The sequence below is a fragment of the Haliaeetus albicilla genome, chromosome 7, assembly GCF_947461875.1.
Source record: "Haliaeetus albicilla chromosome 7, bHalAlb1.1, whole genome shotgun sequence".
NCBI classification, from domain to species: domain Eukaryota; kingdom Metazoa; phylum Chordata; class Aves; order Accipitriformes; family Accipitridae; genus Haliaeetus; species Haliaeetus albicilla.
This window is the reverse complement of record NC_091489.1, coordinates 42,196,918-42,219,982: the sequence shown is the minus strand read 5'-3', so window position 1 is coordinate 42,219,982 and position 23,065 is coordinate 42,196,918. Positions and strand designations below refer to the sequence as shown.

At 50.7% G+C, this 23,065-nt stretch overlaps 1 protein-coding gene across 1 annotated transcript in view; it reads right to left on the bottom strand.

Moving 5' to 3' along the window:
• GRIK4 (glutamate ionotropic receptor kainate type subunit 4) overlaps positions 1-23,065 on the bottom strand; it is a 210,758-nt gene that overhangs the window by 18,468 nt on the left and 169,225 nt on the right. The window contains 5 exon segments of the mRNA XM_069788072.1: positions 1,582-1,695; positions 10,760-10,963; positions 12,004-12,111; positions 20,472-20,576; positions 21,848-22,000. Of these exon segments, the coding sequence (XP_069644173.1) occupies positions 1,582-1,695; positions 10,760-10,963; positions 12,004-12,111; positions 20,472-20,576; positions 21,848-22,000 (684 nt within the window).

Genomic DNA, 23,065 nt, shown 5'->3' with positions numbered 1-23,065 from the left:
CTTTAATTGTTTTATCCTTTTGGCTGCTATTGTTGAGCTGACGGGAAACCAAGACTGCCATTCGCATCACACTCGGCACTGTACAGAGCACATTTCCAAAATGCAGACTGGGAATAATATGACATCCTGTTGCAAAGGACCTGGCTGCCAGAGCTCGCCTCCTGTGACACCGGGGAACTGGAGGCTTTGCCTGGCCCGTGTGGGCGTAGCTGGGGAAAATCTGTCCTCTCCTGAGCTTCAGGAAGAAGCTAGAACAACGGAAAACGGGAATACGAGAGAATCCACAAGAATTTAAGACGACAAGCGCCGTCTAAGCAAGGACACAACGCAACGCCACGTACACGCTTGCACACGTGAATCCCCTGGGCAGATCCACGGCTGCTGTGCTCCAAGCCAGGGGCCCGCACGTTGCTGAACAGCCACCACGTAATGCCTGACCTGCCTTTCGGGAGGCAGCGGCTAACCATGCTACTGCTGCCACTGGGGTTGCAAAAGATTATTGCATGCGGTGGAGTGAGAACCAGAGCTAGTTGCTAAACAACAGCGCGCCTCCCTTCTCGCTCCCACCTGGCCAATGCAGAAGCGAAGGGGGCTGAGAGCACCCGTGCAAGGCAGGGAGCACCCTAAGAGTAAGGAGCCTTCCTCGGGCTGCAGGGCCTTCCGATCTTTAGGGTGAACAACTGAGAGGAGGCAAATGAGAAGGGCTGAGAGCAGAGAAACAGAGCCCACGCAGGGCAAGGAAATAATTGCCCATGGCGGAGTTCAGCCTGCCACCCTGCCTGCCCCAGGGCAGTGCCCTGGGCCGCTCGAGCGGTGCCATTTTTCCCTTTACCTGCCTGTGATTAAGAAAGCAGAGGGCTGAGCTCCATGGAGAGCATTTACAGGAGGTCACAGCAAAGAAAGCGATCCCAGATATCTTCCTGGCCTGATCTTATTCTCTGACGTGAGAAGGCAGCAAGGCTGCACACCACAGAGGCTGGGAACGCAGCTGAGATTAGGGCATTTGGGCCCCGCCACCAGCTAGGTGCATGCATAGATGTCCTAGCTCAGCCTCCCAGGCAGTCTCCCCACTAAGTGCAAGTGGATGGAGACTCCAAGCCATGTTTGCTGCAGTTGTGGACCCCCCCCAGCTGCGCTGCTGGGCTGCTGCACCCGTCCAGCCCAGCCTGCCCTTAGCACACCTCGCCACAGCGGGCTCAAAGCCGTGCTAAAGCCATCCTATGGCTTTCGCTGTGCCTGAAGCAGACCCAGACAAGCTGACATCTACCCACACTTCTCCTGGTAGCACCGATCTGGCAGGGCTCTGCTCATGGCCCCTCACCATGCCAGCAAGCGCCCTGTGCCCGGGGAGGATGGGGAAGGGGAGCCAACAGAGCTGGGGGTTTGAACAATGGGAATCGAATCCACCAAGCTGACACAAGGCAGAAAGACAGGGAAAAGAAGGGAATAAAGGTCGAGCACATTTGCGTTTAAATAAGAAATCAAAATATTTTTATGAGTCATTCATTTTTCTTCTATAACTAGGCACGTCTGCATGCAAATAATGGAGGGACATAAACGGTTATAAAATAAGTCTCTTACCATATGAACTCGGTAGAGAATGCTAATTCCCAAAGTCATGAACGGCTTAGAGAAATCAATCACCTTCTCTCGCTCCGCAGTAATCGTCAGCCCTGCCACGGCCAAATCGGCTTTCTGGAGAGAAAGGATAGCAGAGAAGATCAGGACCCTGAGCCCAGGAAAGCCGTGGGGCAGGGAGAGCAGCAGAGCCATGCCCGGGGCCACCCGCTCCCAGACGATGGATGTCCCATCTTTCTGGGATGGGGTGCATTTGCTGTGGGGCAAAACCCAGGCTCTGTGGAAACTGTGGGAGTTTTGCTGGTGATGTCCACTGGTTTGGACTCTGCTTCTGCATCCCTCTCCCCGTGTGGGTTTTGCATAAGCCCTGCTCAGACACGCTCCAAAGTTTAACCCACCTTGTGCTCTGGACTGTTTTCCCCATTTTTCCTTTCCTCACCTGGGCCTTTTTATCGCTATACTTACAGGTTGGAAAAGCACAAAGTTCCCAGTGGGGAGCCCACTGTGCTAGGAGCTGTATTAACAGCCTGATTGCCATTTCTGTTAATTGAATGCTTTAAGACCTGGCAAAACAAGAGCCACTGAGACAATAAATATTGTACTAATCTAAAGAAGATACAATCTCCCCTTTCCAAAGCCCCTGTTGAACAAAGCTGTCCCCTTCCAGACAAGACTGTTACTTGCAAGCGCCATAAGTAGGAAAGGGTAACAAAGCAGCATCATTACCCCTGTACCTTGAGTCATGAAGTTTACAAGCCTGCCAACCCAGACTTCCAAAATTGCAGATCAGTTTCCACAAAATTCAGAGGACTGGCATAAAAATTTCTAGATAGACTTGCAAAGCAAATGAGATCAGGAAAAAAAAAAAAAAAGTCTTCCAATGTTAATACCCTTGTAATATAGATAAGGGATTTGAATTTTAAATATTATTTTTATTACTATAGCTCTTTTAATGTCTGTAATTGCTTTCTGTAAAAATGAACCTCCTCCATTCCCTTACACATTTGTTTGCCTGCTTTGCAGGATGATGATTATGCAAGTGGAAAAAGAGAACGGGGGGAAAGAAAAGCTATTTGCACTTGTTGTCCCTAAGTTTCATAAGGTCTGCGCAGAAGCCAAGGCACCATCAGGCCTGAAGACCCAAGAAAATATGCGGCTTATTGCCCTGGATCCATGCACTAGTTGTAAATGTGCCACACACAGGCAAATTTGTGGGTGAATCACTCTTGCCACGCTCTCTGACCCTGCTGCTCTTGCACCATTTTCTTTAAGAGGACTGATCACCTCCTGGCAGAGCTTTGCCAAGGGGTCTCCCCCCCCCCCCCCCCCCCAACAGACTTGCCCACTTAAAGGCAGGCTGGGAGGAAGGGCCAGCGAAAGGCTGGAGTTACAAGAGGGAAGAGCATCACTGCTGGAGCCTGCAGGACAAAGGAAAGGGAAGAGAAAAGAAAGGCAAGGTGATCTGCAAGCCTGCCCAGTAAGGGGGGGGGGCACGATGAAGGTGATATTTCACAGTCCATGCAGGACTGCTTTACTGGACAGGCCCACTGCCAGATTTTTGCAATTGTCTCCAAGCAGCTATTACAGATTCCTGGGAGGTTCAGTCTGGAATGAGTTATGAGTGGGGGAGAATTTCTGCCTAGCCAGACATTTACCCACAGGGTTTTTAGAAGGCACCAATAATCACAACATGGTGCATGAGCACTTGAGCCCTACGTAAACACCAGCAGATTACTAAGATGGGATCAGTTCATCTGTGGAACATGGCATGTGAGGAATTTTATCTGCAAGAAAAGCCTAAAGCTTCCTAAACCTCTCTTGTCTATACTTAAAAGGGTTTGCAGGTACTATTGTCCTGGGGAGAGCTCTTCCAGCAAAGCCTCTCATGAAGATACAGCTTATTCTAACAACAGATTTCTTCTCCCAGTCCTCCAAACTGAATACAATTCTACCAGCAAAGTCGTAGACTAAATAGATGGTAAATACGCTGCATCAAAGGTGCTTCATGCAAAACCTCTCAGGACATTTCCATTCCCATCCAGGGACCAATAAAAAGGAGTGGCATGGCCCCCAAGTTTACCCAGCTAAGTCACCGTCCCTCGCCTCGTCCCCCCCCACCTTCTCAGGGGTGGGACATGGATGCCACCAGGGAAATTTGTGCACTCTGGTTATTCCCCCAATTATCGTCCTTTGGGACCCTTCCAGATCATGTAGGCAGCAGCATCTTGAAAGCTGCTCTTCCCTATGCAAAATATAATGCAAATCCATCCCCCTCCCTTTGCCTATGGAGCAAAAACTCAGCACAGCAGAGCCGCCTTCCCTGGGCGCACAGGTTTTGTGCCCAGGTCCCTCCTCTCATCTTCAGAGGGTCCTGCCATTCCATTAGATTTGATTTCCTTCCTTCCACTCATTCCCTGCCTGGTCAACTTCTGCCCTTTCAGGACTTTTGCCAGCATCAGAGCTAGCGTAGCTCGCAGCCTGCTCTAACCTGTGCATATGCACATCTGCTTTCTCCTGTGCCAGAGCTCCCTGCAGCAGAGACCTGGCACCTCCTGGCTTTAGCTGGGGCTGTGCTCTGTCAAAGACTCTCTCTCTCTCTCTGCAGGCTCAGAAGTCATGCAAGTTAAGAGCTGATTTCTGACAGCAATAAACTTTGATCTGGGAATGGCATGCAATGTATTCTCTGTCTGAATATCATCCATTTCATGCTTTCGATTTTGTTTCCTGATGTTCACAAAACTTCTTGTGACTCACTGAGATCAGTGTATCTTAGTTACAGAGGAACTCCGCAAACCTGCGCGCTCTCCAGCCCTCCCCACTGGAGCACGGATAGGATTTTGCATTTTATAGGCTAAACAATGCACTGGGGAAGAAATGGATTTTGCTTTGTGCTTCTGCACTCTGTCCGCAACTGGGCCCTGGGGAAAGCAAAAACGGGAGGCAAAGGATGGGGAGAAGAGGGGGCAAACACTGCTTGATTTTCATCCTTGCAGCACAGTTGCAGCTATAAACGTCAGCATGAAATAGGCTTAGAAAAAGACCCAGAGCATTTTGGGAGTAGAGACAGACGCTTCTTTAACAAAGCACTGCTTAAACAAGGCCAAACTCTCGCTAGGCAAGAGGAAGCCCAGGTGGGCTGGTGTCTGAGATGAAAGCATGAGCTGCCACCACCATACCTGGCATTAACCGTGGGATCTGCCTGCATTAGCAGACAGGCTTATGCTGCTACTGCAAAGGATGTTAAACACGGGGGCTGAGCCGGGCTCCTGAAGAGGAACAACAATTAAGCAGCCTTAGGAAGCAAATTGCAGGGACTGCCAGTCCGGAGGAGGCAGCCGCCTCCTCGCTGCAGATGCTGACAAGGCTCATCTCGGCACTAATGGTGATGAATGGGGCCTCACGTCAGCCCTCAGCCCGGGCAGAGAGGATCCCGCCAAAGTCTCCCATGGCATGGGGTACCAGCTGGGAGACCGACCCTGCTCCAGCCCCACAGCAATTCACAACCTCCTGTCAAGCTACGGAAACAAAACACAGTGAGAAAGTCCAAGTGGCGTAAGTCTTTGGGCTGTTTCTGTGTCAAACACACGGAAAACAAGCCTGAAGGACAGCTCTGGGAGCACAAGGCTGGAACTTCTTCCGGGAGCAGGAGTCCCTGACTTGAACAGCAGTTTGGCTGCTACATGCCCTGGGTGCACATGAGAGCGTCATTCCCACCAGCACTGCCCACAGAGCCCGGACAGTGTGGCCAAGGTCAGGGAAAGCTATTTCTTACACTGCCCCCATGCTTAGAGGGCCTTCTAGAAAGCTGAAATCAGTGTTCAACCTCCAGGACCCACCTGACCACCAGCTATTACCCCCAGTGCAGACCCGTCAGCATCAGCACTGCTGCTGCAGATGCTTGCCCCACTGGAAACCCATCCAGATGCGGTACTGAGCGTCTGGCTGGAGGTGACCCTGTTTTGCGCCAGGGGTTGGACTGGATGATCTCCAGAAGATCTCTGCTATTCTGTGAAATCAGCAGCAGCCACTGCATGGCAGTTTGGCTGCAGCCTGCTCACCTGGGCAGCGGCTCCCGCACCACCGTGGCAATGACAGAGCAGTCTCTCTGCATCTGCAGATCTGTCCCACGGCACGACAGGTACGGCTCGGCTGCCGGATCAATGTACTGATTGCTTCTGCTCCAGCTGTCCATCTGATTTGACAGGAGCTATTTCAGGTTGTGCAGCTCCTCCTGATGGAGCGAGCGGCAGCCAGGTTGTGTGCTCGGATGCATATTCTTGCATTTAAAAGCAGGGCCAGATGAGGGTCACTCAAAACTGGCGGGTTTGGGGTTTTTTTTAAGGACATGCATGAATTCAGCGATATGAAAAGTGACAGCCTGAAAACCCTGGAGGCTGCTGCCCTCCATTTAAGCCACAGTCAGGCATAGGATGACCAGCAATCAGTGCAGATGTCAGCCTCAAGTCTGCCTCCACCCGTCTTTCTTCACCTGGACTGTCTCTAGGACTGGGAAGAAAAAGTCTGTGCCAGGTGTTCACCATGCCCATGGCAAAAGCCAGTTAAGGTGAAGCACCAGGAATGGGAACCCTAAGCCCGCAGAGAACAGCAGCGAGACCTAACCACCTCACACCACACCCACCATCTTGTGTGTGATTTTGGCAAAATCAACAGCGCAATGCAAACCTCTCTGCCCGTACCCTCGCTGTGTTTGCTCAACAACCCACGCCTCCTCACTTCCACACTCCCCCTCGCTCCCCACCCTCTCGAGCCCCCCCATGTCACACTTGCCAGCGCGATAGCGTGCAAACAGACTCCCCCTCCCTCCTTTCACCCACGCACAGCTTTTCTCACTGAACACCGACACCCACTGCCGAGTGGAAGGCAGGACTCTGCCAATTTTGAAATATCTTCTTCCTTCTTTCCCCTTCCTGTCATTCCCCATCTTTGGAGCAGTTGAAAAGAGAGGGCCTCTGATTGTAAAGCACCACCTGGTCACCAGCAAGGAAGCTGGAAAAACCATCACCCCAAAGCTTTAGGGTCCTTTCAGTTCTTGGTGTTGCTGTTCCTGAGGCCAGACCCTTCCACGAGATGGACAGCTTCATTTCCCTCACTTTAAAAAGAACTTTGATCACCAGTGATCTCGGCCAGATTCAAACCACCGATGCAGATGCCAAAGGTCCGGCATTATTCCACAACGTCTCACTCCCCAAATGATCCTGTGCAGAAGGGGAGAGCAGGAGCTTGCTGTCCCCAATCACCCCCTCCTCACTCTGTGCACCCTAAGGCACCTTCTACAGCAGCACCAGGCTCGCCCAGATGTGCTTGCCCTCAAAACACTCACGGATCTGCTGTGTTACCATCACCAAACGTGATATGTTATTTAAACAATGCTGAAGGAAGCCTGGGCAGCTGATTCAGGCTGCACAAAACACACGGCCAGTCTGCACAAAGTGTGCTCCTGCTGGGGCTGCTTTGTCCTTCCCGTCCCCTGCAGCCTGCCGCAGGGGAGTGGGACAGGTCCTCGGCAGAGGGGACAGTCACCTAGTGCATCAGACAGGGTCCTGATCCCGGGTGTATCGGAGGGAGGTTCCTGGGAGATCTTTTAGCAAAACTACAGCATCAGATTCCTGCCAACAAAGCTTCCTGGCAAAACCAAACCACGCCATCTCCTTTTAGCTCAGCAATATTCTCCAGGGACATTCCTGAGATGGGTAAAATCAGAAACTGTTGCTGAGGGATCTCTCAGACACAAGCCCATCTCCTCAGGGAGAAGCAAGGGAGCCGAGTGCCAATGGCTTGCTGTGAGCCAATGTACAGGCACTGAGCACAGCCACCAGGGCACCACGCTACCAAGACAGCAAGTGCAGGCGTGGTGGAACAAGGAGAAGGCTATCTCGTTGCCATGAAAATACATTCATTGGCTCGTATCAGACTAGCAAATTCATTTCAGCTTGAGGATGAGCTGGAGAGAGAGAGAAAGGGAAGACCAGACAACCATCAGGGACTCTGAGCCAGAGACTGTACTGCAGCGGCAAGGAGCAAGACGTAATTCTTCCAGCCCTATTGTCCCCTAAGGCTTTGACGCCAAAGAATAGGAGACGGGAAGATTTGCTGTTCCCCCTTGTTTGCTTGTTATGGATAGCACGCGTGTACGGTGTCAGCCGAACCGCTGGAGCCTGCAGTCGTCTGCACGAGAACCAGCAAGGCTAACGGGGGAAATCTGCCCCGGCCGGAGAGCAGCTTTACCCCCCTGCTCACTCAAGGAATGAGCAGGGTGTTCAGCCTCCCTGCCCTGCATGCACAGAGGGACCAATTAGCTCAGCATTTTCTGAGTTTGTGACATCTTTCACTGAAGAATGGGCTCGAGTCCTTCCAAGTGATTTCTCCCAAGCCCAATCTCCACTGGCTGATCACAAAGTGTACAGGTTTCCTGATCTGATGACAAGTCAGATTGCTGACCTAGACACAGGAGTCTCTACAGCTCTTCCACTAATCCCCCAAGCCATTCCAGTCCCCCTCTTCCTCAGCTCTTAATTATTTTTGTGAGCAGGTCGATAAGATATGTACTGGTAAATTTAGGTCAACAACAAATTTATGTTTATATTGCATCCTTCTCAATCACATCATAGGGCACAATTAGCTGTAATAGAATTTTCAACACGTAAGAATAAATCAATAGCTAGTTAATTTAGAAGCAATAAAATGAAACACTTTTCCCATATAGCCTATAGTTGCTCTGAGGATATTCAGGGCCACAGGGGGATTACAAAAAAAACCAAACAAAAAAACCAGGAAAGGTATTGCATGGAGCTGGATAATTTTCTGACCTTCTTGCCCTGCACACTAAGTGCATGTGAGTCAAACCTTACTTTCTAACAGCTGATCAGGGTCAAGGAAGGATCACTTTCCTGCAATAATACAGCACTGCACAGAGAGACACATGCAGAGCTTTTCTTTTGTGTAGGATTTGGGAAGTTTTGACCCCTGTGATAGGTTTGTGTCCCAACTGATGCCCTCTCTGTGCTGAAGGCTGTATAGAGAAAGGTGCCCGAGGGATAAATCCAGTGAAAGGAATGTGTGCACCCAACACAGGATCTGCTGGCTCTTCTGCTTCGAGTGGTCCTGAAGTGGGATAGGGAATGAACAACGGGCTGGAACCGAGGACAAACCCCCTTGGGGGCTGACTGTCAAGGAAGAAGAAGAACCCCTTGGGCGGTGACATGATCTCAGAAAGCAACGTCCCCAGCAGCCCTGAATAAACACAACAGCATGCACACGGGCAGCTCTGCCCTAGCTGACCCGATCCAAAGTGCCAGTCCCTGGGACTGATCAAAAACTCGCTGAAGCCATTATAATGACTCTAAAGGCCCTAGGAACAACAAAGCAGAGAAAGCTTTTTCTTTTCTCCAATTTTTGATTCAGCCTCACACAGGCTTTGCCAGCTCTGCCCTGCTGAAGCAGAAGTAAAAATCCTCCCAAATAAGGCTCGAGCTGCAGAAGAAACAATTGGTTTCCATGTGAAGATGAAGTTAAAACGCTTACCACTAAAGAAAAACAACCCTCTAGAAGCTCCCATTTTAATGGAGAGGCACTGCCAAGGTTAGCAGGCCAAAAATTTGATGGCTGTTCCCTTCCTTTGTTTGCATAGATCACACGCTGCTCTCTGCGCCTTCCTTCTTGCCTCCCAAAAGAAACGTTGCAGAACTGTAATTGTGTGTGTGTGTATATATATACACAAAGAAAGATATGTATAAAAACTATGCCAATAGCCCAGAGCATTTGCAAACAACCGTACAGAAGGCTCTTTAGAAGAAGCAGACGGAGGTGGGATCTCAGCTGGCGTCGAGAGCTATCACTCTGCCGGGGAAGGGCGACCCAGGAGACAGGGCGCTAGCTCAGGAGGGACCTCCAGTCCGTACCGTACCCTGTTCCTGACCCTCAGCAAGTCTTTTAGACCTAGAGTTGTCCCACCTGACTTTAGACACTCAGTTGAAGCTCCTAAGGTAGGACGAGCGTCAGCCAGGTCCCCTTTGCCATCCGGGGAAGAAGCAGACAGATGCCGGCGGGCATCTTCTAGAGATGCTCACTCGTATCCCGCAGCTGGGAGGAAAGCTGCAGCAGGAGCCCCAGACTCCTGCCTGGAGCCGCAGGGGAGGGATTCAGGCCCTCGTTCCTCCGCTTTGCAGGAGGATGTGCCACTATTGTGAGGATAATGATGGGGTGGCTCAGGGGCTCCTCTCACACAGTGGTGTGGATTATCATAAATACACCTCACTGTGGATTTGCCACCAGCTGAGAAACTGTCGCTGGGTTCTCACAGGCACTCTGGTAATAACAAGGCAGCGTAGAAATCGGTGAGTGAAGAAGTATTGGTTTAAATAACATCAATCTTAATGTTAGCTTTGGCTAAGCCTATTTTACTAAGGATCTCGGAGCATTTCGTGAACTGTATTTAAGCTTCAGGGTCCCTGGGGAAGGACTACCTTTAGCTGCGGAGGAACACAAAGAGCAGGGAGGGAGGTACAGGTTGACTGAGCACACACGTACACAGAATTGTTGTCAAACGCAGCAAAAGCATTCAGCTTTCAGTCTAGGTGCTGTGCGGCAACACTGCAAAGCAGAGCTGTGAAAAGACCTCAATCCACACGCTTCAAGCAAACAAGAAATGTTCTTCTCCAAAAACCATACTCAAAGTTAAGGAGCTGAAATCAATCTGCCAAAACTTTTCTGGGTAGAAATGCAATTCTTACTTGTTTCCCTCCCAAACAGTGTGGTTTTGTAATTTTTCTTCAGCTTCTACCAACCCCTGCCAGAGCCTGCATATTTTCCTGTTTCAAGTTTTCATTAATATTTCCACTGTGAAAAAAAATAATCCATTCTGCTTCGAGCTCTTACGCAGGGACCCCGGAGCCCAGGCCTCCCTTCCAACAAAGTGAGCACCCCTGAGAGCGCCTGGGGCCCTGGCTCCTGCTCTGACTACTTCACACGCTGTCACATCAACACAACAAATACGTTTGCCATTTGGAGAACACGTTAAACAGAGATCCTCTGGTCAAAGTCTCACAAATGGACTAAAACCCCCATCCATCCTTATCATCCTGGAGCACTTAATAAAGCATCAGGGCTTTTCATTGCCAAGTCCCACTAGAGCACAGTTAAAAAGAGCAGCTAATTCACTTACCCGAGCAATCAGCTCCCCGACCATCCCTGTCCACGTGCCATTTGCCTCAGGGACTCCATACACACCATCGCCAACGAGGTGGATCTTATAGTTGAAACGCAGGATCTCTGCCAGCTCCTTCAGCATGTCCACGCAGAAGCCCTCGTAGCGGTCATTGCCTTCCAGCTCCTGATGGTTCCACTTCAGCATTAAGTAAGGGTTTTCCTGCATTGAAACTGGGCAGCTGTCATTCCCATCTTAGCCGAGGCGTCCCACCAGCACGGTGCCGAGCACAGGGCAGAGAGGGCAGTGGGCTCCCTGGTAGCACCGGGATGGCAGAGGCTCATATAAGGGGCACCCAGGCCAAATCTTCCCATCCCGATATATCCCCCTCGACCAGGGTGTAAGAGATACAAAAAGCTGGTTTAATCACTTGGGAACCCAGGTGGTGTAAAGCTAACAGAGCTGTTTCTACGCTGGTATTCATTGGCCCCTGCTGTGTCAGAGATGGGCTGGAGGTGCAGCAGAGTTATCCCAGTTTAGGATACGAAGCAGAGCTAAAGGATCACGCTTTGGGGGCCGTTTCCAACTGGCATATGCCAGAGCATCCCAGTGACTGCTCCGAGTTATGGCAGGACATACAGGTCCCAGCCTCTCTTGGCATATAGCCACTTCTTCAGTTTGTCCCCCTTTTCAACAAACTTTGTGGGACATGAAGAAATAGTGCCCAGAGTTCTTCAGAATTTTGAGTGCCTTCAAGGAAGGAGCAGAGGTACTGGAAAAAAATCACAGGACAGGCAGAACATGGAAGGGGAATTTGTTGAATAAGGACAGTGATGCCTGTAGATGTGAAGTCTTGGTTCATAAAAGTTGTACCCATCTTGGCCAATTTCAGTAATTTTATGGGTAGAAGGGACAACTGTCCCCTCCAACTTAGCAGCTGTGCGCAAAACAAGAACATCATTCAGAGATAAATGTAAAATGGCAACTTAGCCCCATCCCAGCCCTCTCCCCAGCTGCTTCTGAACTCATCAAATATAATTTCCATATGAAACATCAACTTGAGTTTAATTACACTGTCATGGATTGTCCTCAGTGCTGTAATTAGAGATTTGATCGTCTGTTCTTTATGAAATCAGTGTGCAATGCTGCATGCTGGGGGCTGAAAGGGGTAGGAAGAAGGAATAATATTCGAGCTGATTGACACCCCTAAGCACTGGGCTGGCAAAGAGCTAATGGGAACTGTAGGTGACCCCCTCACTTACCAGGATGGTGGTGACAATGAGTGTGGTGTTGAACAGACTGTCTGATATGTTGGAGGAGAAGATCCTGTTGTCCATGCTGAGTCCTTCAGAAACGTGCCAGTGGCCGATCTGGAGAGATAAACAGCACAATAAGGGAATTTACAGGGCAAATTACTGTACACACCCGCCATATGGCTCCGGTGACTGACAACCATCAAGCTGGCCCTGTAAGAGGTTTTTATGAATGCTCCATTACCTTTACAATGCACCCCCACAACGGGCCGGCAGAGAGATTAACCCACTGGTGCACAGTGCTGGCACACCCCCACTCGCGCGACAGCGCCAAAAACCTGACCCTGCTTATGGCAGGCGCTGCCTTCCCATGTGTCCCCCCTGCAGCTGCGGTAAAGCGGTCCACCAGGAGAAAGCCGTGTGGCCAAGCAGCCTTCTGCAGCGTCCCCAGATGCCGCCAAGATGGGTTCATCTTACCCAGCAGTCCCCACGCAGCCAAACCTGCAAGCTCGTCCCTCCCGGCGCGGTGCGGCTTGGAGCCTCTGCCATCCCTCACGCTAAGGCATGGCAGCTAGGTCATGGCTGCAGGATGAAGACCTGGTCAGTGCTGCCAACCTGGTGCATTTTGGCTGACGCCTTCACCTCCTCAGCTCTCTGGAGGTTAACTCCTAAGGGGGACAAGGCACAGAGGCACTTCACGGGAGGCTGCCAGAAAGGCAACGCTATAGCCGGGGTTTGGGTCAGCTGCATGATCCTGCAGTGAGACCCAACCACCAGCACGTGCTGCAGGGTCAGTGCTACACCCAGGTTTGACGACACTGAGCTCTTCACACAGGCACTGTGTGTTACAGACACAGCTCAGAAAAACTTCAGGAAGTGCTGAAGTCTCATGATTTCACAGTGAAAGCCCAGAAACGGGGAGACGGAGTTCCTGCCTCCAACTCCAGTCCTGCCTTACGCTGTCTCTGTAACTTCGAACAAAGGTTTCACCTGCCTGAAAGCAAGCAAAACCTCCTGCTGTCCTCCTGTGAGCGTCACTGTCGTTAGTTAAAGGCTGGTATAGGCACTGTGAGTTCCTTGGAGGAAAACGCCACCTCGCAGGGACCATCACAGCATTGCAGCTTCCACTGCAATCCCAGAGCAGCAGTGCCGATGCGGGGCAGACGTCTTCCAGCCCTGACCAGCAGCTCCACCTTGGTGGCAGGTGGTGAAATGAAGCCACGTTCTCAGCAGTGCTGCACCGTGACTTATCTCCTCTATCGTCTATAATGGATGACAACTACTGTACTATGATTAAGTACCACCAAACCCTTTGATTCAGGCTCATCACACCCAACAGCTCCATGGAGAGCCTAATTTGCCCATCCAAGCGCCAGTGTCACTGCAGCAAACCTAATTGCCACTACCCATGGTGGGGACCAGTCCCCCAGCGCTTGGGAGGACTTCGTGACTCAGCTGTGATGCAACGCAACCAGCCGCTGCCATCAGCCAGGGGGAGGAATATTCAACAAACCTAATTTTAACTTCAAGAGCCTAATCTCCCTCCCTCAGAGCTCTGGGCAGGGAGATCAGCACCTCCAGCAGCTCATCCAGAGTACGCAAATTAGGCTCTCACTCTCTTATGCTCCCTAAAAGAGCCTCTGTTTTTTCTCATGGATAGACCGGTGGCTGACGAAGGCCAGCTCCCTCTGAGACCCCTTCTCCCCTCTGAGACCCTTTCTCTCTGCTTTCTCTCCTGCAAAGCCTCTCTGCACCCACCGGGTCTCAGCCAGCCCTCTGCACGCTGGATTGCTGGCCGCAGCCTAAGTCCCCTGACACCACTGAATCGAGCTGCTGCGGCCCTAAGAGGTAGTGGGTGACCCCAACTTGCAGGGGTGTCTTCACGGCTCCTCCGTAGCCAGAGCAAATCCATTCCCAGTTCCCCCGCGCTGACACAAGCTGTCTCGGGCACTGTCGGTCTAAGGCAGGTTATCCTTTCACTGTGCCACGGTTGTCAGGGTGGTAGGAACAAATCGATTTCTCTTCCGTCAAAGAGTAATCTTATTACGTTCAAAGAGGTGGGTGTAAGGCGACACAGAGCTACGGGCCAGGCGGGTGCACCGCCTTGGAAATGAATGGGAGGCACGCCAATTTACACCGCCCCAGGATTGACTCCATGCACTCAGTCACTTTTCTTGGCAGTGCTTTGCCTCTGGCATGACTGATGGCTGGAGGACTTCAAAGTCACTTCCCAGCTCGCACACCTGAGCCAAACACAACCTGAAACTGCTACGCTGTCGGCAAACGGAATCGCTCTGGACATTGAAAAAAGGGCCAAGTCCTTTCTTCTCCTGGCTGTCAGTGCAAATCCGGCCCAAGTGACCAACAAGCCATTACAACAGTGGCCGTCTGCGAGGAGTCCCAAATCCAGCCTCCTCATCTCTAGGCACAAGGAGCAGTGGGAAGCGCAAACAGGACAGCTTGCACTCGGCGGCTCTGCAGAAGGAAAGCAGGCAGGGAAAGCAAAGGACAGTCACGTGAATGTCTGCTCTCCTCCCCAGCTGGAGTTGAGGCACTGGGATGCAGCAGTGCAGGCAGAGCCAGCTGAGTCGCCGGGGGGGGGGGCTTGTTTACTCTGCGGATAACACAACACACATTATTCCTCCAAGATGTCAGCCCAGCCCCTTCGCCAACATTAATAATGATCTGCTAAAAGCACCTGTCGTGGCAAGGACCTCTGAATGCGTTGGAAGCATTAACTCTCGGAGGCTCCCTACAAACAGGAGAGGTACTGGGGGGTTATTAGCCTCATCTGACAGATGGGGAGATGGAGGCACCGTGACAGTGTGTCGGAGCAGGCTGGGAGCAGATCGTGGGCATCCCGTTCTCTTGACAGCTTGTTGTGACTTAACTAGCATCAAGCTCGTAGCATCACGGTGACACTGTAGTGCAGGACTCATCTCTGGGAACAGTCCCAAACTGGGAGATTTCCCATGTACTCCATAGACAGAGAGTCCTTGAAGCACAGCTTTAACTGGCCTGCGCAGGGTCTGCATTGGTGCGACAGGAGGGATTTATCCCGGTTCTATTCCCCAGCTCTGCGCAAAGGTGCTTGCCTTTTCCTGTGATTGCTGAACAACAGACCCTCTGCAGCAATTGCCTCTCTGAGCGAGTGATCAGTCATAAACATTGCCTAATTTTTTTTCTCCGAGATTTCACAACCAGAGATTACTGACAGATTAACTTTAATTTTAACAGCCCTCACTGTTCTCAAATTTGTCCCTCCCCTGCTGGCATACTGAGACTAATTGACTGCCTCCTCCTCTGACAGCGCAGTGGGTTTGACCTTGCTTTTAACACAGCACCAGAGCCAAACACTCCCATGTGCTGGGGTACTTCCACCCCATCCTGGCTTGTTCCAGCTCACCACTGTCCCCCTCGCAGTATGATAAAGCCACTAATTGACTCCTCACATTGCTCGCTGTTTCTGAAGTGTAATGTGTCAGAGGATGTCTGGGATCGTCAGATCTCTCCCTCCCTTGCAAGATGGATGTCAAGGTGATTTTAATCATCGCTATCTATGTATAAAGAGCCTCTGAAAAACAGAAAACACATTCATCTGCAAAATGTGTTAGAAAACAATCAAATGCTCTACACAGACACGGATAAGACGATCCTGTTGTTAAGGCTCTGGACTAGGACTTAAAGAGTTTTTAGGACTTGGGATTTTTTAGTAGCGGATATGATTGGTCTGTATAAATACACCAGGTGGAGGAGGTCCATAGCAAAGAGGTAGAACAGCTTTTGAAGCTAAAATAATAGTGTTGGCACAAAAATAAGTAGATATAAACCAGCCAGAGATAAACAGGCTGAAAATTAGAAAAGGGCTCCTAATGATCAGAGGAGCTGAAGTGACAGCATACCTTTCCAGAAGAGCAGCGAGGGCAACACAACCACCTGGTTGCAAGTTGGAGCTCAATAACTTCGTGAGAGGGATTATACAACCCAGTGACAGGTGACAGCCCATGGCCTGGGTAGAGAAAGTTCCCTCCATGTCCTCAGGCTGTGTGGTCCCACTGCAGACTCCTGCGGCATCATCTCTGCACCTCCCGGTGCCTCCCTACACTCAGCCCTCTGCCTCTGCCATAAGGAGAGCCAGCCCTACTCTGCCCGTCCTGCCTGCAACGCCTGCAAGCATCTCACGGCAGGAGGGCTGTCTTGTTATATGTCCTTGTTGTAGGCAGGGAGCAAACACACAGTTTCAGTGCAAACCAGCCCAAAGAGCCTCGAGGCTGGAATAAGCAAGGGAGTGCCATTGCTCGTGACACTGCTCCGTCCCCACAGGCAGGCAAGGTCCCTCAAACTAGCTGCTCTGCAAAAGTCGTTATTTGGATTGGTGACACTTAAAGATTTCTCATCTCCGTAGAAAATCACCAGTGCCTAAGGCAATGCAAGTGGGGCATTCCCAGCTTGCTCCTTCAATCCTTCAGCTCCTCTGTTCAGACGCAGCCATGTCAACTATGCCTGGGCTTTCAAGCTCCTTGTGGTGCAAGATGACAAAATACCACTCAAACTAATGATTTTAATGAAGCCTTCTGCTCAGTGCCCCGCAGGCCTGAATGGCAGCTGGTCGCAGGGAGAGATAACATAGCAGGACCTCTCCATAAGCTTCAGAGGCATCACAGGTACTTACTACCCCCTCTCCCCAGCTAAAAATTAAGGTAAAGCCAGCCCTGAATACAGGTGTCTTAAAACAGGCAGGGGACCACCACTGCAACAAACCCCGATACCTTCTGGGCTCTGATTAGCAAGCACTGTCCTACAGCTTGCATTCGTCACCTCCCCTTCCTCTGCGTCCCCAGGAAAAGGAAGGGGTACAAAATGCTATCATCCCTCATCAAGCCTTGCGTTTGGGGAGTCTTGTCAGCACTAATGGGAAAGACGCTGTGCCAGGAGGAAATACAATTAAATAGTTATTTGGTACATGGTGCCTTCACTGGCCCAAAGAGGGGGGAATTTGGAGGTGCCTGGAGAGGGAAAAGGGAATAAAAAAAACAAATGAAGGAAAGCCCCCAGAGGACACTGCACATCGCTGGCACTCCTGAAGGACGTTACTGCAAGACTGATACCAACAAGGCAAGCAGGCAAAAACGTCCTCCACAGAAGTTAGCATGGGACACAGAGAGCACCAACTGTTAAATCTTGTACAATCACGAGGCACGCACACAACTCACCCCTGAGGCCACGCAGCAACCCCCGCGATCCCCTTCCTCCCCAGACATCCCCTTCAGACACATGATTGGCACCTGGCATAGCCCCGGCAGGACCTGATGGTGGCACGCACCGAGTTGGCTGGGTCCTGGGGGGCAAAAGGCATTCAGCTCTTGGCAGGATCTGTCCCTGAACTCTTGCTGAGGGTAACAGCTAAAGAGGAACAAGTCCCATCGAGACTGATTAGCCGCTTCTAAGTTAAAAAGGTTTGATGTGGCAGGGATTGCGGAGGGTCTCAGAGCTATCGGCTGGTAACTCATCTGTATCTCATCAACATACCAATTAGACACCCCCGTCACTTCCACTGCTCCGTCTCAGGACGCCAGCAGAGCCTTTAACTAAACGGCCACTAATAGGCCGCACCTAGGACCGGGCGAGAGCAAGGGGTCACAGGCAGAGCTGGGGACAACGTGCCCATGGTGGGGCTCCAGCCTCGACAGCACCTTCCCCTGCCTCTCCTCTGCACACTTGCCTCCCCTGGGGCCACATAAATCACGGCCCCTCTTCACTCCCTTCTCCTGTTAAGCTGCCAAACCTGAGCTCTTGGTTTACTGCAAATCGCTACGCTGAAACTGGAGGGGTATGCCGCAATGCTTTTTAAAGGGGCAAAGAATGGGAAAAAATAAAAAGATGACATTTACAAACTCAGTCCTTGTCAGATATAGGGATCACCAACACATTAATGAGTCTGTGCTTTATTGCGCTTCCTATGAACAGAGAGCAGCTCTCATATGGCTAGGGAAAAATTTCCACTAGTTAAGCTAAATTAGGAAAAGACACGTTTGGTACGTTACATAAATGTATTAAAAATTGGATGTTAAAAAGCCCTGTCTCTCCTTGCCCAAAAGCAACAGCAAGTTAGAAATTCTAAGTGTCTCTAATTTGTTTGCTGGCTGGATCAGCTTCAAAATTTGGTGAATCCTCTATCAAAGCTGATGAGCTGGAAGTCCCTGTGGCTTCGATAGATGGAAGGAGAGAGAGGGGAGAGAGAAAGAGAGAGATGGAAAGAGAGAAAAGGGCAGAGAGCATGAGCTCGATTAAAACTAAGGAGGGAATGGAAGTGTTTCAAACAAGAGCCCGTTAACATATATCAGTTAATATAACCCTTGGGAACAAGATTGTCTCCAGGATATGAATGTCTGTTCCTTACGCCGTCCCCGCAAGGTGGGTTTAATTAAATGGTTTCTAATGATTTATTTAGTCATTTCTATTACAAGAAGCTGAGCTGGCGAGAAGGAAACAACCATCTATGGCACAGCAGAGTGGCTTTTGGCTTCCCTTTGCAGTGACCAAGATGGGCAGGCAGGATCAGGCAGGACCCTGCCCAGGTTTCACAGCTCCGTCCGGGGATGCCCTTCCCAGCCGGGCATATCACGGCAAACTTTTGCAGCCTGTGAGGGGCCCTAACACCCCTCCAGGCATTGCTATCAGTCAGGCAAGACCCCTGAGAGGGGGCTGCCTGAGAAGGGGAGGGCAGACAGCGGAAAGGCTGCTGCAGGCATACGGAGCAGTTTTATGAAGACTAACTCCTCCGTGGTGGGTTTCTGACAGGAGAGAGCTTGCAGCCACCACAGGATCTCAGCAGGTAGCTGCGCACACTGAGGGACTGCCCCGTCCTTCCAGCACCTTGTTACTGCTACTGGAAGTGATTTATCACCACTGCGCTCTGATGGGAAATCTGAAAAGCTTGGTCCCGGCGCAGCTTTCCTGGGTTCCTCTGAAACATGAAGCTGCTTATTTTACCGAGCTGTGGCAACAGGTCAAAAAATGTTTTCTCCTGTCAGACCGGGTTTGGGGAGAAGAGCTGAGACTTTTGTCTCAGGGCGGATTAAGCTGCAGTCAGAGCTCTCTGTGGAGCTCTGGGAGAAGCGCTGCTCCAAGAGGACCTGTGTTTTTAATGTGAACTCTCTGCCACATTTAAACACGTCAGAAACATAGCTGTCATAGCGAGGTTTACAGCACTTGCTTCCTCTGCTCCAGCTGAATGCACACTCTTATTAATGCAGATGGGCTTGGATCTGTCACTTTTGCTCAGAATATGATGGGTTTGGGACATGATTAAAAGGGCATCGGTGCTATGAGAGATCTTACCATGGGGAAAATGCCATCCTGATCCCCCGCTCACTCAGCTAAAGGCAGCATCAAAGCTGAGCTGTCACTTGACAGGTAAGAACTGGCAGGCAACATCCTTGCCAAGGCTAAAATTCACTGCTGCCAGACCAGGAGAGATTTCTAATGCCAAAATGCTCTGTTGGTGTAGGGTAAGACACAATAGCTTTTGTTCTCTGCCAGCACCTAGGAGAAGTGGCAATCTCCAAGAAAAGGGCAGGTGTGGATCTGTCAGCAGGGAAATAAGACAGATGAAAACCCTTTTCCCGGGACTTGCATTTTTTTCCTGAATGAGGTTTGGATTTACCAGTCAAACCCTAATTCCTTGGGCTTGTGTCACGTAATCTCATCAGTTTGATATCTGTGACCCCACACAGTTATCCTTAACCTTAGCTGAAGCCAGAAAATATCCCTTGGACAGAAAGAGGGTAACAAGCAGAAAAAGGACCAACACTGTGAGGAATCTACAAGCGCTGAGACAAAAAGCAAATGAGAGTCTGAGATAAGCAAACCCGTTACAGAGGAACATGCACCATAAACTGAGAGGTAAATTGTCTTTCACTTCCTCCCACACAGCATGCTGGGGAGAGATGGTGGGGAGCTCCTGACACAGGATTGCCCCCTTCTATTTCTCTCCCAGAAGCAGTTGTTTAGAAAGGTTCACGGTACCCTCTTTTGCCCATTTCATGGGAGAGACTCCCACTTTTCCCCATCTAAATAATTATGAGTACACGTGTCTCCACAAGCTTAAGAACAAGTGCTGTATCTGGCATACACTTTACGCCCTGAATTATCTCCTGCACAGGAGGGTTACTGTGACAGGACAGATACTGACTCTAACATCACCACCTCAGGCGCCTGATACATTAAGACAAATCTAAATTATCTCGAGACACGTCCTTGATGAAGTGAAACACGGTGCGCTTGACAACCCAGGCCCAGCGAGAGCTACCACGACATCCACGCCGTGCTGTCACTTGCTGAACACCTCATCTTGCGAGGGGGGGGTGTCCGCAATCCCCTTCGGTCCCCGCAGCAGCAGCCTGAGCCAAGCCCCCACCAGGCTACGCACAGACCGTCCCCGGGCACCGTCCCCGGGGCAGCACAGCTGCTCTTACCTGTCGGAAGCCGCTGCGCGTGTGCTGCAGGATTTTCAGGGCGTAGTTGGATCGCTGGCCTTTGCTGTTGAATTCGATGTGGCCGGTGAGACCTTCCAATTCTACCTGTCCAAGAGAGAATGAGTTACAGCGCCCATCGAGGCGGCTCACCCCACCACCCGCAGCAGAGCCGGGGGTGGTGGCCACTCGCCCCACGCACTGGCCATCCACCCTCCCAGCAGGTACAGCAATGCAAGTCTTCGCCTCTCAATCCTAATTGCTTTCGGAGTCTGGCTAGGGTAGCAGAGAGACGCAGAGGGGAGCAGGAGAATCAGCAGCACAAGGTGCGGGGGTCCCCGAATTTCTTTGCTCCAGCTGCTTTGGAACAACCACCTCCGCAGCCCCTCACCGCCTCCCTCCATCCCAAGGCTAACACCGCGCTGCTCTGCGGCAGGCACGAGCTCTTCGCTGCATCGCACTGAATCGCTTGCGGGGGATTCCTCCAGAAACCATTATGTGCTGTTTCACAGCATCGGGCTGGCGTTTAACACAAGAGCATGTTGCAACGGAGCCAGGACGAGTGTCTAGCCTCACTGTGCAGATTAACCACTGCTCACTTGCTGCTGGAGCACCTCTTCAGTAACAAGGGCAAGCTACTGGGCCTCCTAGTAGGAGAGCCAAGGGAAGCTGAAGAGTTTTGTTGTCTCTGACTAAGGGTGAGATTTAAAGCAGGGTTCACATGCATCGACCAAAGTGGTACAAGGTTCAGGTTCAGCTGATCCTTCCTTTGGGGGAAAAAAAAAAAGATCTCATGAAATTTCCTCATCTCATGACATTTCAGTTGCACCCCAAACAGACTCAGAAAACATGCTCCTTCTGCATGGTCAAGCTCAGCTCTCAGGAATCACGTTGACAAACTCCAACTACTTCTCAAGGCTGAAATTTCAGGGTCTGTTCTTGTGCCAGAACTAGGCTTGATTGGTTCCAGCAACCACACTTTTGGGTTCAAAGGAACCCAATCCCCTTCATAGGGAAACTCACAACTTGCCACTGAGCTCTAAGCAATTGTACTGCATGACCTTATAGCAACTCAAGTTCACTCAAAACAGAGCTCCAACCACTTAGAAACATTCATACTTAAAAAAAAAAAAAAAATCACTGAATTCCAGTTTATCTGCAGCAAAGCCTGAAAAACGGAGAGTTTCATGTCGCTCCAAGGCCAGTGACAAACCAGCCCTCAGATCTCCTCTCTTTTCATTCCCAGCGCTACCTTCAAACAGACCGACATTCTGTGCTTGAGAACTGCGCCAGCACCAGCTTGTACATACACGTCTTTTCCTTCCAGCAGCGATGAGCACTAGCTCCTAACACACCAGCAAACTTCAGTCCCTTCTCACCATTCTCAGGTAGTTCATTAGGCTCGTGCCATGCTGCCAGATCTGGGCAGACCCACAGGACAGGGGCTTCACACCAATCTCCTGGCTCCGGTTCAGCTCCTGCACAGCAGTCACCACGGCATACACAGCATCGAAAAGCAGGGCGGAAGAGAGCTGTGGGGAAAAGGAAGAAAAAAAAATGGAGGCAGGAAGACAAAAATCGAGCCTCCCACTGCACCTTCAGGACCTTGCAGCAGGCAGGAGAGTGCTCTATCCACAACCTCAGCAAAGGTCCGAAAGGAGCAAAATCCTCGGCCTCCTCCATGCAGACAGCAAGCACTGCTTGCCTACCATTCTGCTCCAGCAACACCCTGCACCCCGTCTGCACCCATGCAAGGACAGGGAGACAAAAGCAATGGTATCCTTGAACTGCTGATGTGTTGGCATCACTGGGGCAAGTGTACCCACTGGCAGCCCCAGTCCCACTCCCAGTCTGTTACATTTCTCCTTCTCTTCTTGCTTGTTTCCTTACCCTTTATGTCTCTGCTTGCTTGTTCCTCAGGGTTTCTGCCATCACTATGACCTTTCTATCTCTATTTGTCGCTGTCCCTTCCCATTCTTTTCTATCTCAGTTTCCTAAAGTAACTAACCCTTTCTAATCAAGGTGTGGTTTTTTGGTGCTTTGGTAACCTCTGATCAATCTGCTGCCCAGGGGGAACACCCCTAAGAGCATCAGGTTTGTGAAGTTCTTAAAATAGGCAGCTGGGCAGAATAAAAATCCTGTGCCTACACCCACAGAAGAAAATGTGACTGTGCTGCTTCAGCCTTCATTAGGCACCAGAGAGTCCTTCTTAGACCACTGCTTTGAAAGACAGATCCACAAGCAATGAGGTGTTGCTAGATCTGCTTCTCATGCAACGGAGTCCTGGCTTTCAGAGCCCGTAGAGACCATCTAGTGCCTTGCTGCAACCTCCATTTTCCTGCTGGCTGTTACCTGCTCTGTAATGGCATTGCTGAAGGAACGTCAGGAATCACAGAGCTCGTCCCTTCTCCTTCTCATCTTTGCTTCATTTGCCTTTAATCAGATTTCTTTGTCCATCAAGCCTCGCAAACAGTGTTTTTCGCCCATGCACAACCGTTTCAATGTTTTTGATCTAGTTAATAATCAGCCATTTGCTCTCTCATGTTCACTGTTGTGACTAAGATTTCACTTTTAATTATTGTCACCTCCTGACTCTG